We start from the raw sequence: 24,677 nt of genomic DNA on the forward strand, positions 1-24,677 counted from the left end.
GCCACAGATCCCCTTCTGTGCAGGACTACATGCTTGAATGTTAAAATCTCCCGCCCAAATTATTACTGGGGGGTCACTTGATAACACTAGTACTTCGTCTATTGCCCGCTCTAAATCAAATACAATCGTGCCCCGGTTGAGTCCCACTATATTATTGTAAAAATGTATTATAACTAAATCCTTGCCTGTACCATGTACTAAACGCAAAATTGATGCATATTGAGCCACCTCCACATAACCACCAAGGCTGAACTCTGTTAGAGAAGTAGATATCAGCGTCAGTAGTCCACCTTTTGCTCTTCCTGCTGAAGAAGCTATTGCATCCACGCTATATGATGTATACCCCTCAACTTGAATTTGGGCTCTATGCCACGTCTCCTGGAGACAAATTATATCGTGACCTTGCTTGACAAAACTATCCCAAAAAGGCGTAGTTATTTTAGCAGCAATTCCCGCTATGTTCCACGTAATGACCTTTAGACCTTCAACAGAGTTGTCATCAGTTGTATCGTAATGTGTGGTTGGTTCAGATCTCTCTAAAATCACGTCCAAAGTTATGTCCGTGTCAGGAGTTACATCAGAGTGGGCTATTGTATCATTATTGTGCTGGTCACTACTTGCTAGACTCACTGCAATATCCCCTTCTACCCTATATGTGCTTAACAACCCGTTGTCGATTTCATCCATTCCCCTAGATACAGTTACTTCAGGATGAGGTAGTACAGTTTGTTCCCTCAGTCAGTCGTTCTCATCTAATGAACCAAAAACCTGAAATCTGTTGTAAGTCGGGATTGTAATATTATCCCATAGATTGTACAATGGTGCTGGTTCATACGCTACATTAAAATAGTTAGAATGTGCGGCTCTATGACAGTCGATAGGCCGTGTTGTGACTTGTTTTCCTGACTGACTCCTGTAGAAATAGTCTAGAGGGAGCAAGGTTGTATTATATTCATGTTTAGAGGGTATGGGTGCATTTAAAATGGAATCTCTAGCCCAGTCAGGTATCCTGAAATTTATAACTATACAGTCCCCTTTTATCTCTTTCTTGCTGGGTCCCAGCCACCCTACTCTCTGTGTAGAAATAATTTGGTTTGCCCCTCGCATTGGGAATCCACAATTTTGAGCAAGCCAATGCAAAGTTTTATTCTTGAGGGTTACCTGATTTTCAAATTGGGTGGGTTTAAGTTTTGGTACATTAGCAAGGATAGCTACGTACGGGCTACATTCTGGCGGGAGACTAATCGTTGCGGGAATAATGTTATTGATATGCCGCACTGGTGCTGTTATGGCCGTGTTATTAGGTATAGAACCCCCTTTCTCCCTTTGCCCCACATCAGTTTCCTGCCCCGTTTTGGCATTAGGAATAGGTAATTTTTCTTGGGCAGTGGCTGCTATTACCGGGGCCAGACGACTAGATGTACTTGTTTCGCTGCCAGTCAGGTTATTACTAGGTTTGCCCTTTGATGTATTGATTGTGGGTTGCTTAACGTGTGTGCTAAGATGTTCTAATAAATCTAAGTTGGCTAGACCCAGCTTTTCGAGAATCTCCACTTTGTCCATTAAGACCCTCAATCTTTCAGCCATTGGTGTGATGTGGGATTTTACCATATACTCTAGCTGTTGTATGAGGCCCTCGATGTTAATTGGGGGTGGATTTTGTTGGGCGGTATCGTGATTTTCATCCAACTGCACATTTCTGCTCTGATGCGATGTGCTTCCCCCCCTCCCTTGTTCCAATGTGGTTTGGATTAATCTCTTCTTTTTACTTCTATATCTCTTCCCTTGTCTATTTACAACTACCAATTTCCTACTGAAGGCAGATTTGTGTTTGAACCTGCCGGTTCCATGATCACCCATGCTACTCGATGGGCTGGTGTTAACTGACTCTGCTATTGAGTTAATATCCTTGATGCCACAATCGTTTAACTCCGCTCTGACTTTTGGCACATCAGTCACTATAGATGGAAGAACAACCTCATTAGGTTGTAAATTAGGAGTTAGTGATAACCTATTCTCCCGAGCAGCAAACACAGTAGGTGGTGACTGTTGTAGTGCCTCGTCTTGATTCTGCCCATTCCCTGGCAAGTCTGCATAGGAATCTAATAAAATAGAATCCTGTAATATAGCTGTTATAATGGATGTATTCGCAGGTGTATTAACTCCTTGTGTGGGTTGGGTTACCAGGCACATGCTCGGTGGTAGTGAGAGGAGTCTTTCAGTATTTTCTATAGCAGTGACAACCACCCCAATTGTTTGTTGTAACATTCTGTCAATTGCGGTTAGGGTTGGGAGTGGGGTTGGTGGCAGCATTAATTTCCTTGTCGTCGATAGAGTGGACATTGGAGTCTTTTTAACCATGGTTCTACTTATTATTTCAATCAGTTCTACAGTTGGCAGCAGTTAGATCAGTCTCAAATCAATTGGAATGGTTTACCTTAAAGGTTGTTTTATTTGTGAAGCCAAGGGACGTGGCCCAGCCCAGACTCCTCGGGACTCTGAGAGCCCGCCCTTTGCCCGGGCTTCGCCCGGCGTCCCGCGAGGCGGGGCTTGCACGGCTCTTATGCGCCTCCTGGCGCGGTTTGTTGATGCGTGGGCCGCCGGGACTGCTGGGAAGTGTAGTTCCCAGCCCGCACTCCACTCGGCGGTCGCGCTGGCCAGGCAGCAAACCCAGCGGGAGGCAGGCGGGAAGCCGACAGCCGCGCTGGCAAGGTGGCAAAACCAGCGGGGCAGCGGGAAACAGGCGGAAGACTCCAGCGGCGAACAGCAGGCCCACAGGTATCCCTATCATTTAACCCTGTTCTCCTTGGGGCTCTTTTTCTCTCTTCCCTTTATTTCTTCTTTCCCCAAGATATGATTTATAGACTTCATTGTGCGCATCTGTTATCTATCACCGATTACCTCGGAGCTATCAAGACCTATATCCCTCCTGCCTTTTGTTCTGTAAGTTGACTCATCACCACATTGTTTGCCTAAATTAAAAATTTTAAACTGGTCTAGTCGTTATTTGAATGTGTGATCTCTCTTAGGTTGTATGTAACTGTAGTCTCTATAAGCATTCCAAGCATACTATGTACTGTAGCAGAGTGTAGTGTGGCTTCTTTTATCATGCCCGTGTTTTATGAAACACAATAAAATGCCTGAAAAAAAGAAAAGCTTCTTTCTTATGATATAAAAAGGTTGATGGGTGGATCTACTTGTTTATTGTGTAAACTCTGAGTGGACACTCAACCAGGTCAAAACCAAATACAGTACCTTGATGTTCGGAGTATAGAGATTTCGCAAAGATGCCAGAGCCATGGAGAGACCTTCTGTACTGTAGGAAATCCATAGACCTTGCAGAATGGAGGAGGAAACCCCCACTTTTTTACTCAAACCCTACAAAGGGACATAAATTGAGACATTTTAAAGGATTTATGTAATTCTCAAATATATACAGAGTGAGATGCAATATTTCTCTAGTAACTTTAGATTCTTTGCAAAGCAAGGAGTAGGCACAAGTGATGGTCGGTTTCAATGTCTGAGCTTGAAAAAGTATAATCTATTGGATGCCGGAACTATTTGTGACCATTGATCGCTTGGCTTAGTAAGTCTTTTAAATTCAGGGAATACATATAAACTAAACGGCTATAAGCGTACAGTCAGTTGTGAACATTAAAGACACTTACGAAATGGAAATGGCCATGTCGTTTTGAAAAAGTAGTTTGCATGGCAGTATTTAAGTAGAATAAAAGTAAATCATAAAAACACCATGATCTCAGCAATTCCTTAAAAGTATAGGGAAAAGAAGTTGCAAGTAAAATGAACATTTATAAAAGTGAGCAGCAAGTTCTATGGTATCTTTGGCAGAAACTGTAAAATAAATCCTAGGAAGTAGGTGTACTTTTTTTTAATACAGCTATTACAAATCTTTATTGAGTCATTTGAAATAATGCAAAACACAGTTCAACATCCAAAACTCCACACTACTGCTGGACATGCGGTAGACTCGGTCATGCCTGTTTTCACAAGGACACTTCACATTGGCTTCTGTTAGCATACTGCCCAGCATAGTGGTCTACAAAAATAATTCAACAGAGCAGTTGCCATTCTCTTGGACTCTGGCGAAGGCTTCCTTTTCAGAGCAATTTAGAGGAGTGGAGCGAGAGACAGTGGTGCCTCTAATTAACCCACTTGTAGCCCATATCAATATGGACTGAACCCCTCAGAGTAGATGATGACACACCTGCAACCCAGAGAGAGCCCCATAATGTTCACTGTCATGCTGTGGAGGCCATGGCAAAACCATGGTCTCTATGGAGATAGCACTCTCTTCAAGAAAAAGGTAGTTAAGTATGTGGTTGTCCATAGATTGAGAAAGCCACAACATGGAGCCTAGCAGCTCTTTTCTATTGTGGAGGACGGTGAGGGTACAGAAGAATGGAGAGACTGAATGGTCTCAGGCAAGACCAGTATGGGGCAGTAGTTGTCCAATGGAGGACTTTAACACCTGCCCACCAACTGAAGCCAGAGTGAGACCCATGCAGACAAACTGAAGGTCTGTTGGACGAGCTAGCACCAGGGTGTCAACTTAAGGGAGCAAATGGTACCAATGACAACTCTCATTGGATTTCTCAAGGGATACCTCATGCCTCTCGAGAATGGGTGGAAGAGGAATGCTTTTATTTGTCTTAGTTTCATACCTAATAATTCAGGTGGAGGTGGTGGGTACAAATGGAAGTAGCAAAATGTTTGATGAACAGGATGTAAAACTGTTGGAAGGCTAAGTAGTTATGTATCTGTATCTCCAGTTTATTGTTGGTATTTTTCATATATTCAATAGCTTGAATAATTTCTAGTCATCGGGCTGTAGCAATAAACATTGTTAAAATGGTCGTAGGCTTCAACAGGTGTTGTTAGTAGCACATGAGTTTAACATCAGCACTAACATTAGCCAATGAGGTGGAAGTGCTGAGCTCTTTCTTCTACCCATACCCCCACCAGAGGCCAGAACAGTTCAGAATTGTATAGCACATGTGTGAAGAGTAGCTATCATATGAGAGAGCCTCTGATCAGTGAGAAGGAATACTTGCATGTGAATGTAGGAAAGATTCCTATGCAGGAGAACTGGAGTAAGAGGTAACTATTTTTCTCGCCAGCATTGGATGTTTCACATATTAACATGCTTAAACCAGAATAGCAAGTAGTACATAAGTGAGTGAAGCAGGCTCACCTTATTGTAACAGGCTGCGGAGAACTGCTTGCTCTTCTGCTGAGTTGCTGATGCAATTTCATCCCAGTAGTATTCCTAGTGAAGTTATGCCTGCTTCTGCACGTGGAACTTATCTTTGCACCAGATGCAGATTTCTTTCCACTTAGCACTGTAGGTCTTAGTCATGGATGGTGCACAAGACTGTGCCAAGATGTCGCGGCAGTCTGAAGGGATAGTCAGATGTTGGCACTTACGAAAGTGGTCAGGGGCCATGCCTTTAGGATCAAAGACTTGAAGTAGTGATGAAGATTCTCGCTATTGTATCTTAAGAGGATCCTGGGGCGAATCTTCAACTGGATTGGTGGGTACGCGGAAAGCTTCAGTAGGCCTCTGTACTACAGCTGGCTAAGCCATGACGGGGTAATCAAAATCAATGAACAATGATCTGCCTTTGTGCCTTCCTGAGACCTCTGGGGATGAGGGATGAATTGGAAAAACATATGCAAAGTTATTCATTTGAGTATTCAAAAAGGAAGTGCCCTCGGACCCCAGGCGATGGAGCCTGCTGGTTTAGTAATAGCATTTTCTGTTCTTCAGGATGGCAAAGAGGTCTATGGTTGTCTGGCCCAGTTTTGAAAGACCTATTCTGCTTAGTCCTGGAGAAGTTCCCATTTGTGCCAATCTGAAAGAGTGTGGCTCAACATGTCTATCTGGTTGTTTTGATATCCCGGATGATGTTCTACTGCAATGCCCTCCTCCTTGACATGGCCCAGTCCCACAACATTTGAGCCCCTTCTGACAAAGAATATGATCAATAGTTACTTACCTGTAATCTGTGATTCTCCAGTATTGGTGTCTTTCATAGATTCACATGCCTGAATCATTCCCCGTCTTCGGAGTGGGAGTACCACGGTACATAAAAAAGCAATAATATGCCATAATAACATAGAAAAACCTGGTAATAACCAACCAGGAAGTAAAGTAGCCCAAGCTACAGGAGAAAAAAACTTCCACACTCATGACTATCCTAGTCATTTTGTATAGCCCAAACTGCAGCCAGTCAGGTGACAGCACCCACCAGAAAGTTCTCCCCAGAGGCTCAGGCTCTCAGATTTTCTCGCACAGGAGTGATGGTAAACCAATCTAGCCTATGAGCCTCTGAGGGGAGGTGGGCGGGTTGCATGTGAATCTATCAAAGACACCAATACTGGAGAACCACAGATTACAGGTAAGTAACTATTGTTCTTCTCCAGTATTTGGGGTGTCTTTCATAGATTCACATGCCTGAATAAGAGTAGATAGCAGTATACATCCATGCTTGGAAGACGCTATTTGTAGCAGAACTTGTACATATGAAAAAACACATAATCATATAATAAGTCACATTTCTAAAAGCATGAAATTTGCAGTTACATGAGAATGTAAGCATGAAAAAGCGTCTGAAAAGCAATAAGAGGAGGGGGGAACAGTGGCTCACCTTATCTGAAAAGATTCCGCAGAACTGCTTGACCCACTGAAGCATCAGTCTCGCTGGCTGCATCCAAGCAAAAGTGCTTGGCCAGGTCGCAATAGTGCTTGGCCAGGTCGCTGCTCCGAAGATCTGCTGCAGAGGAACCCCAGCGAAAAGAGCAGTCGAGGAAGAAACGGCTCTTGTCGAGTGAGCCCTTGGAGTTGCCTGTAAAGGTTTTCCTGCTTGTATATGGCAAAAGTCAATAGCCGCAGAGATCCATCTAGCTATTGTTTGTTTAGACACTGCATGTCCTTGTCGAATTTTCCCATAAGCGACAAACAATTGATCGGAGTTGCGTATTGCAGAGGTCCTTTGCAAATAGAACTTTAAACACCTTTTGATGTCAAGTGTATGCAATGCATACAACAAACAATTTTTCTAGGGTTCTAGGGAAGTATTTAGAGACCAGAGCACAGTTATACCCCCCACACAAGTATTAAAGAACAACAAATAACTGTGGGTCTAAAAAGTGAGCTCAAAAACATGCTAAGTGTTGCTGGCTATGTGTCTGCTACTACTGAAACGATAGGGGACAGACTGGACAGTTAACCACTGTGAAAAATGTCCATCAGTTACGCGAATGTGGGCACCCAGTACATCATTTGGTCTACTCCACAGTAGTTTCACCACCACTCTATCTCCATAGATGTATATTGGGGATACAGAGTGATGGGTGGATGTCTGGTAGGTTAGATTAATTCGTAACTATGAGCAGTGCACAAAAAATGTGTGGTAAAAATTATAAGTGTAAGATTGGATGGTGCATACAATTATTACTTTATTCTGGAGTCATGCACCTCCAAAGTTAAAAACAATAGTGCAAAGAAGTCAGGCGGTTCAAGCAAATACCTTCTGACTGGGCTATCTGGTCGACATGTTTCTGCGGTTACTGGTCAATCATTATACCATCCGCTTCCTCAGGACCCATAAACTTAATTGCTACTGCTAAACTAGTGAATGTGAGAAACAGGACATTTGTGAACGAAAAAAGTGTCACCTGTACACTTCCATTTTTCTCCTGTGAGTGTCCGTTTATGCCATAGCCAGCGAATCCACATGTAATGAAAACACAAACAATCATAGCATTTACGTTAGTTCATGCTATACAAACATTATTGTACAAATTATTCTAATACTGCATCTGGGTCAAATGACCCTAGTGTATATAACCTTGTCAACGTAATCAAAGTCTCACCTTAATTTTTAAGGGAAAAGGCCTCACCTCACCTGGCAAACAGCTCAGGAAAATGAAGCACCGCTCTATAGTGCAGAGAAATATATACAAAAGTCAGTGTAAAAAAACAGTGTAAAAAAACAGTGCCTGGCAGGTACAGAGTCACCACCTATAGGATGCCAAACAGCACCCAGTAGGGGTCAGTTGTCTTATCATTGTTCAAAAATATGGCATATTTTACGGCACATTTTTAAGCATGTTTTTAAGCATATTATAAGCATTCAGGATAGATCGCCATAAGGTGTCCATCGTAACTACCTATAGGATGCCGAGCAGCACCCCCCATAGAGGTTACTAGTCTTATCAGTGATCGCTATTGTGGCATTAGTAAAAGCCTTAGGCATTCAAGAGATCGCCATGAAGTGTCGATCATTAACACCACGTAGTGCTTATATACCAATAGAAGGTGATATGGCCGAAAGCACCAAGCGTCTTAATGCATTGATGATCTGTAATCAATGACACAGACAGATACATACAATCTAATAGCCCCGGCTTGGTCGCGCTGTGTCCACAAGCGCAGTACAACCATTTCCACAAGCAGCGTCTATCACGCACTTCATTGCGAGTAAAGAGTTAAATGGTTACAGTGTTTAGTAAAGCCCCTCCTGCCGCCTCACCTCTCCGTCGGTACTTCAAACAGCCAGCCGGGCTGTTTGGGGAGGTGCCGCAGGGAGAGACGTGCACTTCCTTATTGATTTCTGAGCCAGCGCGATAGGGCACACGCGCGGCTCATAGAACTACAAGTACTGCAAGTACTGCCGGGAAATGTGGTCCCGCTCGCGCTAGGCAAGCGTCCTCTGGCGCGTGTCAGATCAGCGCTGTAATTGACAGGCCCATGAATAGCGGTAAAAACTTAAACGCGACCTGGTGACGCGTGCGATACTACATTTTCCAGAGGCTTATGTAGTTCTGATCTGACACGCGCCAGAGGACGCTTGCCTAGCTGGTGATTTGGCGTGGTGATGAATGCTCTCTCCACGATTTCCACAGTTGGCTCAATGAGCAGAACACATATCTACGGTTCACATTGGAGAACAGCCAACACTCATTGGCCTTCCTAGACCTGTTGATTACGGCTACACCACAGGGTCTGAAATCTGAGCTATACAGAAAGCCTATGGCTCGCAATTCTTTGCTGCAATATACCAGCTGTCATCCCAAATCATTACGCGATAATCTCCCGTATGGACAGTTTTTGCGAGTGCAGCGGAACTGTACCAGCAAAGAAGACTCGATCAAGCACTCTGAAGACTTGTCATCAAAACTTGCTGAACGAAGCTACCCGAAGAAATTGATTAGGCGCTCAATGAAGAGAGCAGCGAACAACAACCGGGAAGCATTATTGGAGCCCCCTGTTCCAAAGACCAAGAATGACAGGCTCACATTCGTGAACACGTTCAGCACTAGATCCAACGCCATTCAGCGTATAGTCCGAAAACACTGGAGGATTTTGAACACCGGTGCAGACTCCCTACCACAACCACTATTTGCTTTTAAAAGAGCTACTAGTCTGAGAGACAAGCTGGTTCACACCAGACCTCCTCCTAAGGAAGTCCATCACGTGGGGACGATATGGAACATGCCACCCGTGACGGGGCACCATCCGTGTGGCAACTGCGCAGCATGTCCACAGACCAAAAAGACCACCTCTGTTGATATAGGAACGAATCGTCCATGGGAACAAAAGAGGTTCACCAACTGCAACAGCAGCAATCTGATCTATCTCATCACCTGCCCATGCGCACTTCGGTATGTCGGGATGACTACCCGGAAGATCAGAACAAGAATCTCAGAACACAAGAGCACAATTAGGTGCAGAAAGCAAGCAACAAGACTGACGAATCACTTTATCCAAGTTGGGCACGGACCAACGGAGTTTGAGTGGACTGTGTTAGAACAACCAAATATTCCAACTCATATGACAGACATTTCAAGGTACCTGTTCAAAATTGAGCAGAAATGGGTTTACAAGCTCAATTGTGATAAGGGCGGGTTAAACGAAGACATCCCGTGGATGACACTGTAGGATCATCTTTCGATGCTCTCATTATTCGATGCCTGCATGTACATTTGAGAGGCTAATGCGACTGGCCTTGGGCTATTATCCTGAGGTTAGTCCTATCTAATGAGATATGGACCATTCATTTTCACAACAGCTATTCAGGCCACACAGTCGGGTAGATGTCTGCCTTGTAAATATGCTCAGTAACTGGCGATGTCTGTACCATTAACAAACTCATTATCTACTTAGTAGAGTTTTTACCGGTTCACAGCATCCTTGAGTATGAGCCCGATGGCTGTATGATAGTGTTTTAATACCTGACACTTCAAGATTAGATATCTAGTCACCGCGGGTTATTTGACAGTTTTGGTCACCGCGCTGTAATTGACAGGCCCATGAATAGCGGTAAAAACTTAAACGCGACCTGGTGACGCGTGCGATACTACATTTCCCAGAGGCTTATGTAGTTCTGATCTGACACGCGCCAGAGGACGCTTGCCTAGCGCGAGCGGGACCACATTTCCCGGCAGTACTTGCAGTACTTGTAGTTCTATGAGCCGCGCGTGTGCCCTATCGCGCTGGCTCAGAAATCAATAAGGGAGTGCACGTCTCTCCCCGCGGCACCTCCCCAAACAGCCCGGCTGGCTGTTTGAAGACCGACGGAGAGGTGAGGCGGCAGGAGGGGCTTTACTAAACACTGTAACCATTTAACTCTTTACTCGCAATGAAGTGCGTGATAGACGCTGCTTGTGGAAATGGTTGTACTGCGCTTGTGGACACAGCGCGACCAAGCCGGGGCTATTAGATTGTATGTATCTGTCTGTGTCATTGATTACAGATCATCAATGCATTAAGACGCTTGGTGCTTTCGGCCATATCACCTTCTATTGGTATATAAGCACTACGTGGTGTTAATGATCGAAACTTCATGGCGATCTCTTGAATGCCTAAGGCTTTTACTAATGCCACAATAGCGATCACTGATAAGACTAGTAACCTCTATGGGGGGTGCTGCTCGGCATCCTATAGGTAGTTACGATGGACACCTTATGGCGATCTATCCTGAATGCTTATAATATGCTTAAAAACATGCTTAAAAATATGCCGTAAAATATGCCATATTTTTGAACAATGATAAGACAACTGACCCCTACTGGGTGCTGTTTGGCATCCTATAGGTGGTGACTCTGTACCTGCCAGGCACTGTTTTTTTACACTGACTTTTGTATATATTTCTCTGCACTATAGAGCGGTGCTTCATTTTCCTGAGCTGTTTGCCAGGTGAGGTGAGGCCTTTTCCCTTAAAAATTAAGGTGAGACTTTGATTACGTTGACAAGGTTATATACACTAGGGTCATTTGACCCAGATGCAGTATTAGAATAATTTGTACAATAATGTTTGTATAGCATGAACTAACGTAAATGCTATGATTGTTTGTGTTTTCATTACATGTGGATTCGCTGGCTATGGCATAAACGGACACTCACAGGAGAAAAATGGAAGTGTACAGGTGACACTTTTTTCGTTCACAAATGTCCTGTTTCTCACATTCACTAGTTTAGCAGTAGCAATTAAGTTTATGGGTCCTGAGGAAGCGGATGGTATAATGATTGACCAGTAACCGCAGAAACATGTCGACCAGATAGCCCAGTCAGAAGGTATTTGCTTGAACCACCTGACTTCTTTGCACTATTGTTTTTAACTTTGGAGGTGCATGACTCCAGAATAAAGTAATAATTGTATGCACCATCCAATCTTACACTTATAATTTTTACCACACTCATTTTTTGTGCACTGCTCACAGTTACGAATTAATCTAACCTACCAGACATCCACCCATCACTCTGTATCCCCAATATACATCTATGGAGATAGAGTGGTGGTGAAACTACTGTGGAGTAGACCAAATGATGTACTGGGTGCCCACATTCGCGTAACTGATGGACATTTTTCACAGTGGTTAACTGTCCAGTCTGTCCCCTATCGTTTCAGTAGTAGCAGACACATAGCCAGCAACACTTAGCATGTTTTTGAGCTCACTTTTTAGACCCACAGTTATTTGTTGTTCTTTATTATTAAGTGTATGCAATGCCCTTTCCGCAGGGGATTGCGGGTTAGAAAAAAATGTTCTTAAGATGTCTGGCTTGTTCAGGTGAAAGTCCGAAGGCACCTTGGGCATAAATATGGGATTTGTGCGGAGCTCTACTGAATTAGACGTGTACTGTAAGAAAGATGGATGGACAGTGAAAGCCTGGACATCACTGACTCTTCTAGATGAAGTCAAAGCTAACAAAAGAGACACTTTCCATGTAAGAAATTTTAAATCCACTCTGTGAGTTGGTTCAAAAGGGTGGCGCATGAGCTGCGCTAACACTATATTGAGATGCCATGGTGGAGGTGGATTACGTACCAGAGGAAACATTCTGAAAAGTCCTTTAAAGGACTGCTGTATTATTCTTGAAGAGTAAAGCGAAGTGGACCCATCCTGACGATATCTTGGAATGGCTGATAGGACAACCTTTAGAGTTGGGTGCGATAAACCTGACCTTGCCAGGTGTAAGAAAAAAGGCAATATCTGATCCGGCCTTGCTTGAAAAGGATGAATCCCAGCCGAGTGACACCAGATACAGAATCTTTTCCATTTAAGTCTGTATGTCTTTATCATAGCAGGTGCTCTTGCTTTGGCTAGTACCTCCTTACAATCTGCAGAGATATTCAGATGGGCGAATTCGAGGTAATCAGGCGCTAAGCCGCTAATTTCTGAGAAGCCGGGTCCGGATGGTAAATCTGACCATCCTGAATGGAGAGGATATTCGGTATTGGTCGAAACTGAATTGGTTCGCACTCCGATAGAAGGAGCTTGGTTAACCAGTATTGGCGAGGCCACCTGGGGGCGATGAGAATCAGGCGACACAGTTCTTTCTTCATCTTCCGGAGAACCCTGGGAACCAACGGTATCGGAGGATAGGCGTAAGCATATATTTGAGACCATTTGATCGAAAATGCATTCCCCCGAGAGTCCTTGTGGGGATGCCAGCTTGCAAAGAACAGGCATTTGCTGTTTTTCTTGGTCGCAAAGAGGTCTAGCTCCGGATGACCCCACGGTTGAAAAATCCGATCTACCGTTGGTTGATGAAGTTCCCATTCGTGGGTGGACAAGGTTGATCTGCTGAGGGTGTCCGCAAGAACGTTTGCAGTTACCGTTACATGGACAGCCAAAAGATTGATTCTGTGTCGTATTGCCCATGCCCATATTTCCTGGGCTTCTTGAGACAGAAGAACCGACTGGGTTCCTCCCTGTTTGTTCAAATAATGCATGCTTGTAGAATTGTCTGTGCGAACCAATACCGTGGCACCTTGAATGATTGCGCAAAAGGACTTGAGGGCTAGGAAGATGGATCTTAGCTCCAAAAGATTGATGTGCCAGACCTTCTGTTGAGAGCTCCACCTCCCGCTGACCGTCAGCCCTTGAAGATGTGCTCCCCAACCATTGAGGGATGCGTCTTTGGTGATTGTGAAGTTTGGTGCGTCTTGAAGGAACGCACAACCCTGTAGTAAATTTATCTTTTGAATCCAAGAGCTGCTCAGATGCGAGGGGTGATTCGGATGAGATCTTCGAAGGTGCCGGAGACCTGCAGCCATTGCAGGTTGAGTTCTTCCTGAAGAGGCCTCATCCTGAGGAGGCAATTCGGTATCAAAGGAATGCAAGAATAAATCATCCCCAGAAAAGACTTGAACTGTTGGACTGAAACTGACCTTCTTGATAGTAAAATCCGAGCCATGTCTTGTATTCTTTCTTGTCTCTCATCCGATACGAAAGCTCGGACCAGTTGTGTGTCCAAGGTTGCTTCCAAGAAAGCTTGTCTTTGGGACGGTTCTAGCTGTGCCTTGCTGAGATTGATGGAGAGACCCAGTGATTGGAAGAGAGATAGACACTGTTGGACATGGTTGTCTGTGCTTGCGTAAGAACTCGCCTTGATAAGGCAATCGTCCAAGTAGGGAAATATTTGTATTCCCTCCAGCCGGAGGTGTGTTGCTACTGGAGCCAGGACCTTCGTAAACACCCTGGGCGCTGAACGCAGCCCAAAGGGGAGGTCCTTGAATTGAAAATCCCTGCCAGACACTCTGAAACGCAGGAACTTCCTGTGACGGGGTAAAATGGTAATGTGGAAATACGCATCTTGAAGGTCCAAGGTGGCCATGCACTCTCCCGCCGAAAGAAGATGCAGTATTTCTTGAAACGATAGCATCCGAAACGTTAGCTCTTTCAAGTACTTGTTGAGGGCACGAAGATTCCCCAGATTTCTTCTTTATTAGAAAGAACCTGGAATAGAATCCTGCTCCCCTCTGAACCCGAGGGACTTTCTCGATTGCTCCTTTCTTTAACATCAGATTGATCTGGGAAAACAACTCTTTTAAATGAGCTGGAGGTGGGCCCTTTGGGGGAACATTTGGAGGGAACTTTTCGAATTCGAGGGCATGGCCCTTGGCCACAATGTCCAAGACCCACCTGTCCGACATTATTGAGGACCATTTTGAGTAGAATTTTGAGATTTTGCCTCCAATTTTTATGTGGGAATGCGGCAGTAGCAGTGGCAGGTGATGAATCTCATTGTCTTTTGTTTGATTCCTTTCCGCGGTAGGTAGGCTTTCTTTTGTTTTGGGAATAATTTGTGTTGCGCTGGCCGTAAGACTGGAAACGTTGGTATTGGTAACGTTGATTCCCTTGCCTGTAGGAAGATTGCGGATTATAACCTCCTCTAGTAATGGACGATCAACGTCCTCTCGCACCCCGAAAGGGCGGCTTCCGAAATTGTAAGGTGCCAAGGGACCTGGCTGTTTCCGTGTCTTTTTTGATTGTATGCAAGGCTTCGTCTACCTGCGGGCCAAACAAAAATTCCCCGTCAAAAGGCATGTACAATACCATAGCTTGCACCTCCTGGCGGAAGGAGGTCGCTTTTAGCCAGCCTTGCCTATGCAGGACAGCAGCCCCCGCTAACTGTCTGAATCCAGTCGAAGCCACATCAACTGCAGAGTCGATAATCTCAGCCGAGATTCTCTCACCCTCCTGCAGTATTTTCAGAGCTTCTGCTTTGGAAGGTTCTGGAAGCATACTGATATATGGCGAGATGTCAGACCACATTTGCAGGTCGTATCTGCCCAGAATGGCTAAAGCGTTGGCAGCCCGGACTGTAGCTGCTGCCATTGTAGATACACGCTTCATAATAGCATCCAGACGCCTGCCGTCTCTATCCGGTGGGGCTGCGATTGGGGAGGAAGGATTTCTGGATCGTTTCTGTGCAGCTTGTATGATCACCGAATCCAACTTCGGGTGTCCTATAAGGCAAGCTGGGGACTTGACAGGAGCCTTAGATTTTGTATCTATCCTCGGCAGTACTGGAGGGATAGATGCAGGAGTGGACATCACCTTAATTCCCTCTTTCCAGATGAAATCAATAATTGGTATCGACTTAATCTGCTTCCTTGGCTGGTCTTTGAAATCATAGAGGGAGCATTCCTGTTGTGTAGTCTCCATTTGAATATGGAAACGTTGTGTAGCTCTTTCCATAAGAAGGTGGAATCCTTCAACATCCACTGGAGGTGAATCCGCGGTAACCGGAGGTGAAGGAGAAGGTGTTTGGACCTGACAATCGTCCTACTCCGACAACAAGGATCTGTCATCAACTTCACCACCTTCTCTCTCTTCTTCGTCAGAAGATTGGTGTTCTTCAGGCTGATGGGAAGCTACCGGTGGAGGAGACCTTGAAGACCTGAAATCAGGCATGGACGTTTGCACCACAGGCGTAGGAGGCACAGAGTCCGCTGACTCAGAAGGTAGAAAACGCCTGTAATAGTCATTTAGCATGTGCTGTAGATTTGTTAGCAATGCTACCGGCATCTGAGCTGTGGGGACACTAGTAATGGGTGATATTACATGCTCAGGCGAAGGTTGTACATCTTGATCGTCCTCTCCTTGGTACTTGATGTGCAATTCCAAAGGACTTGTTGCTGTTCCAAACCTTTCATCCAGGTCAGACTCTTCCTCACTATCTCCAGAGTCCAGCAACTTGTCAGGGACCCGTAAGGGTACTGTTTGAAGTGACATGTGTAAAGGAGATAAAGGTTCTAGTCCAGAACCGCGTCTCTGAAGCAAAGAAGGCTTCGGTGTCGATGTATAAGCCGTAGACGGTGACCAAACCTGCTTGGTGGTACATGTATACAGTTGCGGTGTCGACGGAGGCACCATCGACGGGCTCGTCGACAGGGGCTTGGACCCGGACGATGATAAGGTCGTCGTCGACGATAGAGTTGTCTTCGCCGACGAAGTCTTCATCCACGATGGAGTCTTCATCGATGATTTTGTCGATGACGTTGCAGGTGTCGTCGACGAGCTCGTCGACGACGGGATGGTCGTCGGCGACGATGGGAGCAACTGTCGATGGTGGCGTCAATGATGAAGCTATCGTCGACGGAATCTTCTTAATCGTGGCCGTCGACAGGGCGCTGACTATGGCAGATGAAGATTCTCTCGTCGACGAGATAGGCTTGACTGAGACATAGACCAACGTCGACGGAGAAGACTCCGTCGACATTATCATCTCTGGTTTAGGCGAAGAGAAGGTTACCGTAGACGTAAATGTTGCGTCAATGGAAATCTTCGTCGACGAAGGAGTTGTCGACGACAGGGTCTTCTTCTGAGGTAAAGTCTTCTCAGAAGTTTATTTTTGAGGTAAATTGTTGGTCGCTCTTCTCGGGGATGTAGATGGCAAAAGTTTGCTCTCAGCAGGGGGAGTAGCCTTAGAAGTGGAAGGCCTCTCAGACCCCTTAGAAGATTGTTGTTTCTTCACAATCTTGGCCCCAGGAGAAGATAACACCTCTTCAGCAGCTCTCTTCCTAGAAGCTGTAGTAGACCCAGAGGCAATACTGCCTACCTCAGAAACAGGATTATCTTGATCCTTGAGCTTTTGTAGCCACAAAAGCAAGAGCCCCACCCTGTCCCTGAGGGTCTTCTGAGGGTAGGTCCTACAGATCTTGCAGTCCTTCACCTGATGATCCGGGTACAGGCAGTAAATGCACTTCTTGTGGGGATCTTCCTTGAAAAGCCGGAGCTTACCACAAGAGTCACAAGGCCTGAATAAAAATTTCTTAGAGGAAGACATCCTAAAATCCAGAATCTTGAAGGAAAAAAGAGAAGTACTGAGCAGAGCTCAGGGAGACTCCCTTCACACGCCATGCGGTAGAAAATCTGAGAGCCTGAGCCTCTGGGGAGAACTTTCTGGTGGGTGCTGTCGCCTGATTGGCTGCAGTTTGGGCTATACAAAATGACTAGGATAGTCATGAGTGTGGAAGTTTTTTCTTCTGTAGCTTGGGCTACTTTACTTCCTGGTTGGTTATTACCAGGTTTTTCTATGGTATTATGGCATATTATTGCTTTTTCATGTACCGTGGGATTCCCACTCCGACGACGGGGAATGATTCAGGCATGTGAATCTATGAAAGACACCCCAAATACTGGAGAATTCCTTGTTCTTCCTTGCTTCATAGTTTGTACATTGAGGTCGTATTATATGTCCGAATCAAAATAGCTTGTTTTTTAACCTCATAAGGAACAACTTCAAGCCTAATCAGGTGCTTATGTGGAGGTTCTTCTCTGATCTGACCACAGGCCTCTCATGGACAGCTCCTGCAGGTTTGTGCCCCATCCTTCTAGGGACGCATCTGTTGTCAAGAGTATCCTGTTTATTGGAGGCTGGAACGGAAGACCTGCTTTTATGTTGAATTGAATTCTCCCTCACAGCAGGGCTTGCTCTAGCCGTTTTTTTTTTTACTTTAACTGAGTAGATCTTGCTGAACAGGCCTCACCTGGAGCCTACAGAAAGGAATGAGGCCACTGCAAGATGACATGAGACTTAAGAGAAATTTGTATATCCTGATGGGCACCAATCGCTTGGAGCAAAGTGCCTTTGCCATGGCCAGACATTTTGTAACTTTCTCTTCTGAGGAAAGCCAGAATTAGTTGACTGTCTAAGATTGACTCTTGGAATTGCAGTCTCTTAACTGGATGGATGTAGTTTTTCTTTGTGCTCAGGGTCAGTCCTAACTCTTGGTATAAGTGATGCAATCAGCTGTGGAGGCACAAGCCTTTTCCTTTGATAAATCTTTGAAGAGCCAGGAGATAGGTGCACATTTACTTGGTGACCTTATCTTCAAACGAAGGCAGCCGCCAGTCTTGGGCACTTCGTAGAGAACCGCTGTGCAGGCTTCAAACTAAACGGAAGAGCCTTGAAATCACAGGTATTGACTCTGAGTTTATTTTGTATACGTACATGAAAATATGCATTTTGAAAATACATAGGGGTTAGATGCTCCACTTCCTGAAGCATAATATGGACTTATAGGACTATTACCATTCAAAGCTTTGATTTTTTAAGAATTTATTCAAATTACAAAGGTCCAGTATTGCCCTGTTTTCTTTTGACCAAAAACAAATCAGAAGGAAAATTCTTGATTCCATTGTCAGTCAAAAAAAAAAACGTTATTTGGTTATTCCTAACCATAAAGTGTGTTTCATAAATGTTAACATATACATTTTTTACTGTATAAAATTTTCATTTTCCAAAAATTACATAAAATATTTAGTTTGTCCTTATCCTAAAATATTTTTCATTATATTTACATTTGCATTCTTACCTTATATAAAATCACTCATCTCCAGTTCACTCAATTATTCACTACAGTTCATTAGAGTTTGTAAAACAAAACTATCCAAAAGAAAAGGGTCACTGTTGTAGGTCCACTTTTCAGAGAATGCTGCTTATCCGTGAGAAGAATTTTAGCCCCTGGCATGTCAAGTTGATGGATGCACCTCCCATCCAGCTGATAACGGCTTGCCTCCAGGTATGGATGTTTAGTTCTCGAAAGACTGGGTTGCGATGTGTCTTCCTTCGGTTCATGAATGTTGGGCATGTGCACATTAGATGGCTTATAGATTCTGTTCTGTTGCCACATAAACAGCAGTATGAGTCTTGCTTCCTGCCCTTCCATGTTTGAAGCAGATCTTTTGAGTCATGATATCCTAAACGATACAATATAAAACTCAATTTTATGGCTGGATGGAAATGAGCTGAGACAAATCCTTGCAGCCACCTGTGGGTGTAAGAATTTATTTATCACGGTCCAAGCATATTGCCGTTCTCTTGTTTCCACTGGTTCTTTGCGACCATTTCTATGGCACATTTTTGAAGGAGATGGAGAATCTCTTGCTGTGGTGTCTGCAAGTGCAGGTGATGTTCTCTCGGGATAGAAGGATTGATATACATTCCATAGCGTGACCTGACTTAACTACTTTAAGCAGCTAGAAATCTATATGGTTTACCAAGCAGGGGCAAAACTAGTGATTGTTGCATAGGTGTAAACAATTTTCTTTCGGCACTGTTCTGCCATAGCCTTGACACTGACCTATGTCTGAAAAGTAGCCTTGATTGTACCAGGATTGTCTCAGAGGGTAGTAAGATCTTCCTAGGCCTCCGTATTGAGGGAAGCCTTCCAGTAGGCTGTGGAGAAGTACAGTAAAGGTTGTAGGGAGACGACAGTGTCTGTTCTGGAGATAAAGGCTTAGCCATCAAAAGATACACCCAAACGTTTAAGGCAAGGAAGTTGACCAAAGTGATCTCTCCAAGCGCAGCTCAGCTTACAGTGCGAGCTGATCGAAGCCTGCGCTGCAAACATCCACTGTTGACGATGGCAGTTGCTGCATTCGTGCCTTTCTTGATAATGCCTTCGCTTCTTAACTTTTCTCCTCAGGGATATCATTTATAGAGGTGATATGTTGCTGTGCATCTGACATCATATCTTCCCAGAATAGCCACGGCAGTTGCAGCTTTTATGAATCTTGTAGCCATATACTCATCTCTGTACCCCAAGTTGTCTACGTGCCAGACATCTCTATCTGGAGGAGCCAGAGTGACAGGACTTTTTTGATCTATGCTGGGCCACTGTCACAGTAATGGATTGTAAGGTGGCCAGTCAAGCATTCTGGAGCAGATTCTGATGCCTTGTACTTCTTCTCCAGGAGGGGGATGACTGCCTGAACTGTGGCTGGTCTATGCGTTAGTTTAAGACCCTTGGAACAGACAAAATCCAGGATTGGGGTGAATTTTTTAGATTTTCGAGGTTATTCTTTAAAATCATATATAAAACATTAATGCTCCACAGAAGACTGGGAGCATAACCTTTTCGGTATTTCTAGCAAGGGATTAAAGTGGGTGATATCATTTGGATGTGAATCAGGTTAGGTAGGTGATTTGTCACCTTCTTTAGAAGGATGTAGTCTTCCCACTCTCAATCATGTACATTATCATCATCCTGCCCTTCACCAAAATGTTTGCCTTCTTCCATATCTGACATGCTGTCAGACATCTGTTCTCCCAGCCCCTAGGGTTCGATGGGACAGGGCCTAGAACTAGAGCTGAAATCTTGGGAGCAGGAGATGGTGTCTCCGGTTGCGGCTAATAACAAAGAGTGGTGGGGGTCTTGGCACCCGGGAGGAGGAAGTAGCATTAATGGTGTCAGTGGAAGAAGCTGCTGTGCAAGTAATCTCTGGAATGCATCCATCATCTGTTGGAATGTGGTCATGAATGTCACTGGAATGGAATCATTGGCAGATGCCACCAAGGACGCCATGGGTAAGGCTGGTCGTAAATGCTTGGAATACCTCCTCCCATGAAAGTCCGAGGCTGATACTTCTGGTATTCTTCCTCCTCACAATGATGTTCTCAAATTCAGGTACATGGAGAACATCTAATTGAGCAGAACTGTAGACTGTGTCCTAAGCTTGTTCCTGATCGCAGACATCAACTTCTAATTCTGAATCACATATGTGCAGCAAGTGGTGAATCCTTCAATGGCCTGAAGATGATGGAATAGGATGCGCTCCATAGGAGTTCCCAGCGGAGCTCCAGCATCCGGATCCATCCTGGTGTAACAGTGCCCTGGTGCTAACTGCCATAATTTTGTGCCCCACCTGTTTGTCTGGGGCAGGGACATCTTAAGGATTTTGGGGGCCCTGAGCCAAACGTATTTTGGGGGGCCTTTTTTGGAACAGCTTAGAATTTATGATCCAATTTCAGCTTGTTCATGCCTTTTTGTCCAGGTCACTGCCTGTGCACAGGCACACTCGTCTAAATTCTAAATGTGATTGCTTTTAATGGACCACTATGTTAGTGCCTGTTCTGGGGAGGGAGGGATGTGTTTGGGTGGGAAGCGGGGGAGTTGGGGATGTGGGAAGAATTTGTTTGGGGATGGTACTCACCGGTGTGTCTTGGAGCGAGCAGTGGTTCATAGTGCTTTTATATATTGACTACGGGGCCATTGCCTGATGTTACATGCGTGACTTGGAATGTGAGGGGCTTACACTCGATGTAGCGTCGGCACAAGGTCCACTCTTACTTGGTATGCAGGGGCGCGCAGATAGTATTCTTGCAGGAGACGAATCTGACTAGAGCTGAAGGGATGGCGCTGAAGCGTAGATGGCATGGGCAGCTTTATTATACTACTTATTCGGCCTTTGCGAGGGGTGCGCTGATTTGGGTTAGGGCTAGGGTTCCCTTCCAGATGACTGAAGAATTGGTTGATCCTGAGGGCCGCTATTTAGTGGTTGCAGGACGCCTTTACGGGCAGGATGTGACCCTCTGCAGTATTTATGCCCCCAACGTAGAGCAGGCGACCTTTTTCACTCAAATGTCTGAAACACTGGCAGTTTATTTCACGACCCCAGTAATAATGGGGGGATATTTTAATTGCATAGCGGATGTGACCATGGATAGGTCCCACCTCCCGCTGCCTGGCGCCCCCATTCATAGGCTTTCAAACGTCAGAGCATAGTGGCAGGACAGCTGGGGATTAATAGATATATGGCGGACGCAACACCCAGATGAACGCGATAACATGTTACAGTTACACGAGTTACATGCAAGGCTTGACACGGTGCTGTGTAGCGCCGGCCTGGCAACAATGGTGACGCAGAGTGAATGTCTGGCGCGCACTATATCCGATCATAACCCTCTATTGGTGAGTTTCTGCAGGGCCCAGGAGCGCCCGGCCGTGCCGACCTGGCGACTGCGTCCGGAGATGCTTAAAGACCCGGTCATCCGCGCCGAGCTGGAAATGGGAAAAGAACGTTATTTTGCCGACAATGAGGGTACGGCCACAACAACTGCCCTGGAATAGGATGCCTTTAAAGTGGTGATCCGAGGTTTGTGTATTACTAAATGGGTGGGCGTGCGGAAGTTGCTGTTGCAGGAAATCAACACTGCGGAACAGACACTTAGAGAGGCAGAGGGGGCGCACTCGACTGACCCTGAGGCCCGAGACTTGGTGTTGAGTTCAAAGGAGGCTGTGGCGGTAGTCGTAGAACGCTTGAGGTGTTTCGACCATTGGGCTTACCTAGCTAGGGTGCATGCCGAGAGAGATAAGGTGGGTACCTTATTGGCTTGGATGGCTGATCCCCTCCTCCGCGGCGCCCCCATTTTAGCGTTGAATTCCCCAACGGGTCAAATGGAATACACTCAGTGTCGGATTAATACCCACTTTAGCGACTTTTACTCAGATCTGTATGATAGCAAGCTGCGGACCGGTGAAGTAGACGTCCAGGGTTTTTTGGAGGATTTGGAGCTTCCTACATTGGATGTAGAACAAGCGGATTCCCTTAGCCAGGACATCACACTATCAGAAATTTGAAGCACTATCAAGCATATGGCGCGAAACAAAACTCCGGGAATTGATGGCCTGCCTATAGAGTTTTATACAACATATCTGGAGCTTCTTGCCCCTAGGTTATTGGGGATATTGCCAACCTCGACTAGGGAAGCTATCATCATTCCCCTATTGAAACCAGGGAAGGTCTCCACAGACCCTGCTGCCTATCGCCCCCTGTCTATGCTCACCTCTGATTACAAGATTCTGAGTCGCGTGTTGGCTACCCGACTTCTTCCAGACATGGTACATCTGGTACATCCTGATCAGGCGGGCTTTATCCCTACTCGCAATACTGCAGGCAGTGTGCGTCGACTGATACGCATATTGGGAGGAGACCACGATGGGGACCCAATGGCGACCCAATGGCAGCAATCCTATCTGTAGATATTGCAAAAGAGTTTGACAGCTTGGAGTGGCCCTATTTATTTTTTGTTATCAGAGATTTCGGGATTGGGGAGGGTTATGTTCGCTGGACCGAAATACTGTACTCCTCGGCGTGCACAAGAGTGAAAGTGGGGAGGGTTGTTTCTCCTCCTATCCAGTGGGCCGGGGCACGCGACAGGGGTGCCCACTTTCCCCACTGTTGTTTGCTCTGGCCATAGAGCCATTGGCTGTCAGGGCCAGATTGGGGAGGGAGTTCCAAGGTTTACAACTCCGGGATCAGACACATTTCATATCGTTATATGCGGACTATCTCCTACTGTTTTTAAAAAGACGCGGGAGGCGGTTTGGAGGGGCCTCGAGCACTGCTCCATGAGTTCGGGGACGTCTCTGGACTTAGAGTCAACTGGACAAAGACTTGTGTTTTCCCGGTTAATCTGGCATGTGGCCCGCCTGCAGCGGCGCAGGGCACCGTGTGGGAACCTCACTGTCTTCCTTATTTAGGGACACGTATTTATCATACTCAGGAAAACCTACTAGATGGATATATTGGTCGGGCGATGTGAGGTCTTAGGGATAGCATGCAGTTCTGGGGGACACTGCCACTATCAGAGGCAGGTCGGGTGGCCCTGTTAAAAATGGTAGCACTTCCCCAGCTACTCTATTACTTTAGAACGTTGCCGGTGTGGATACCCGCCTCCTTATTTCGACAGCTTAGGTCTATGGTGGGTGGCTTCATCTGGGGGAGTGGCAGATGGAGGGTGGCACTTGACACGTTAACGCGCATGAGAAAGGAAGGGGGCCTTTGCGGTCCCGGACTTCGAATTATATTATCTAGCTGCGCAGTTCCAGGTGCTTACTCAAGCGGTGGCGTTGGAATTCAGGGGCCCTGACAGAGACCATGAACCGGAGGCACTTCGGCATGTGCTATTGTTTATTATACTCCAGCAGAAATTGCGTGTAAATTCGCTGTCTATAGAGGAACGCACTTTGCAGCTCTGCTGGAAACTTTATTTTGGTAAAATCAAGGTGCGGTGCCCTATGCCCCGGAAATACCCTTAGGTATGTGTACCGCCTTACCACAGGGTGGGGACTGGCGGGCCCTTGCGGAGTGGGAATCCCTCGGACTACAGGTAGTGGGTGACTTGTATGAGGATAGCATGTTGCTGCCCTATAGCGAGTTGCAGGAGAGATTCAGGCTCCCACGCGGTCACTACCTACTCCATTCGGCCCTGACGGCTGCGGTGCGAAAGTACTGGGGCGAGGACCTTTCGGAGCCACCGGTAAGCACAGCGTGCCAATATGTGGTGATGGCAGCGGGCACTTACAAGGCCGTCACCTGTTTATATAGGCGCATGATTGGGGAGGGATTGCAGCCTCTACAGAAGCTGCGTGATCACTGGACGACAGACATCGGCAGAGACATACCGGGCCCGGCTTGGTCACAGATCATTAAGAGGGTATGGAAGAGTACCAGATTTTAATTGGTTAATTTCTTCATACTGCATAGGGCCTACCTCACCCCGGCGAGGATCAACCAATACTTTCATGTAGACACAGCGCAGTGCCCTCGTTGTAGGCTAGCGGATGCGGGCCTGC

At 45.8% G+C, this 24,677-nt stretch overlaps 1 protein-coding gene across 6 annotated transcripts in view; it reads right to left on the reverse strand.

Annotated features, from left to right (window-relative positions):
- TANC2 (tetratricopeptide repeat, ankyrin repeat and coiled-coil containing 2) overlaps positions 1-24,677 on the reverse strand; it is a 2,511,073-nt gene that overhangs the window by 259,629 nt on the left and 2,226,767 nt on the right. For all 6 annotated transcript variants that reach the window (XM_078645079.1, XM_078645083.1, XM_078645080.1 and 3 more), the window contains one exon: positions 3,256-3,378. In XM_078645079.1, the coding sequence (XP_078501205.1) occupies positions 3,256-3,378 (123 nt within the window). The remainder of the gene's footprint in view (positions 1-3,255; positions 3,379-24,677) is intronic.

The sequence above is a fragment of the Lissotriton helveticus genome, chromosome 5_1 (assembly GCF_964261635.1).
Source record: "Lissotriton helveticus chromosome 5_1, aLisHel1.1, whole genome shotgun sequence".
NCBI classification, from domain to species: domain Eukaryota; kingdom Metazoa; phylum Chordata; class Amphibia; order Caudata; family Salamandridae; genus Lissotriton; species Lissotriton helveticus.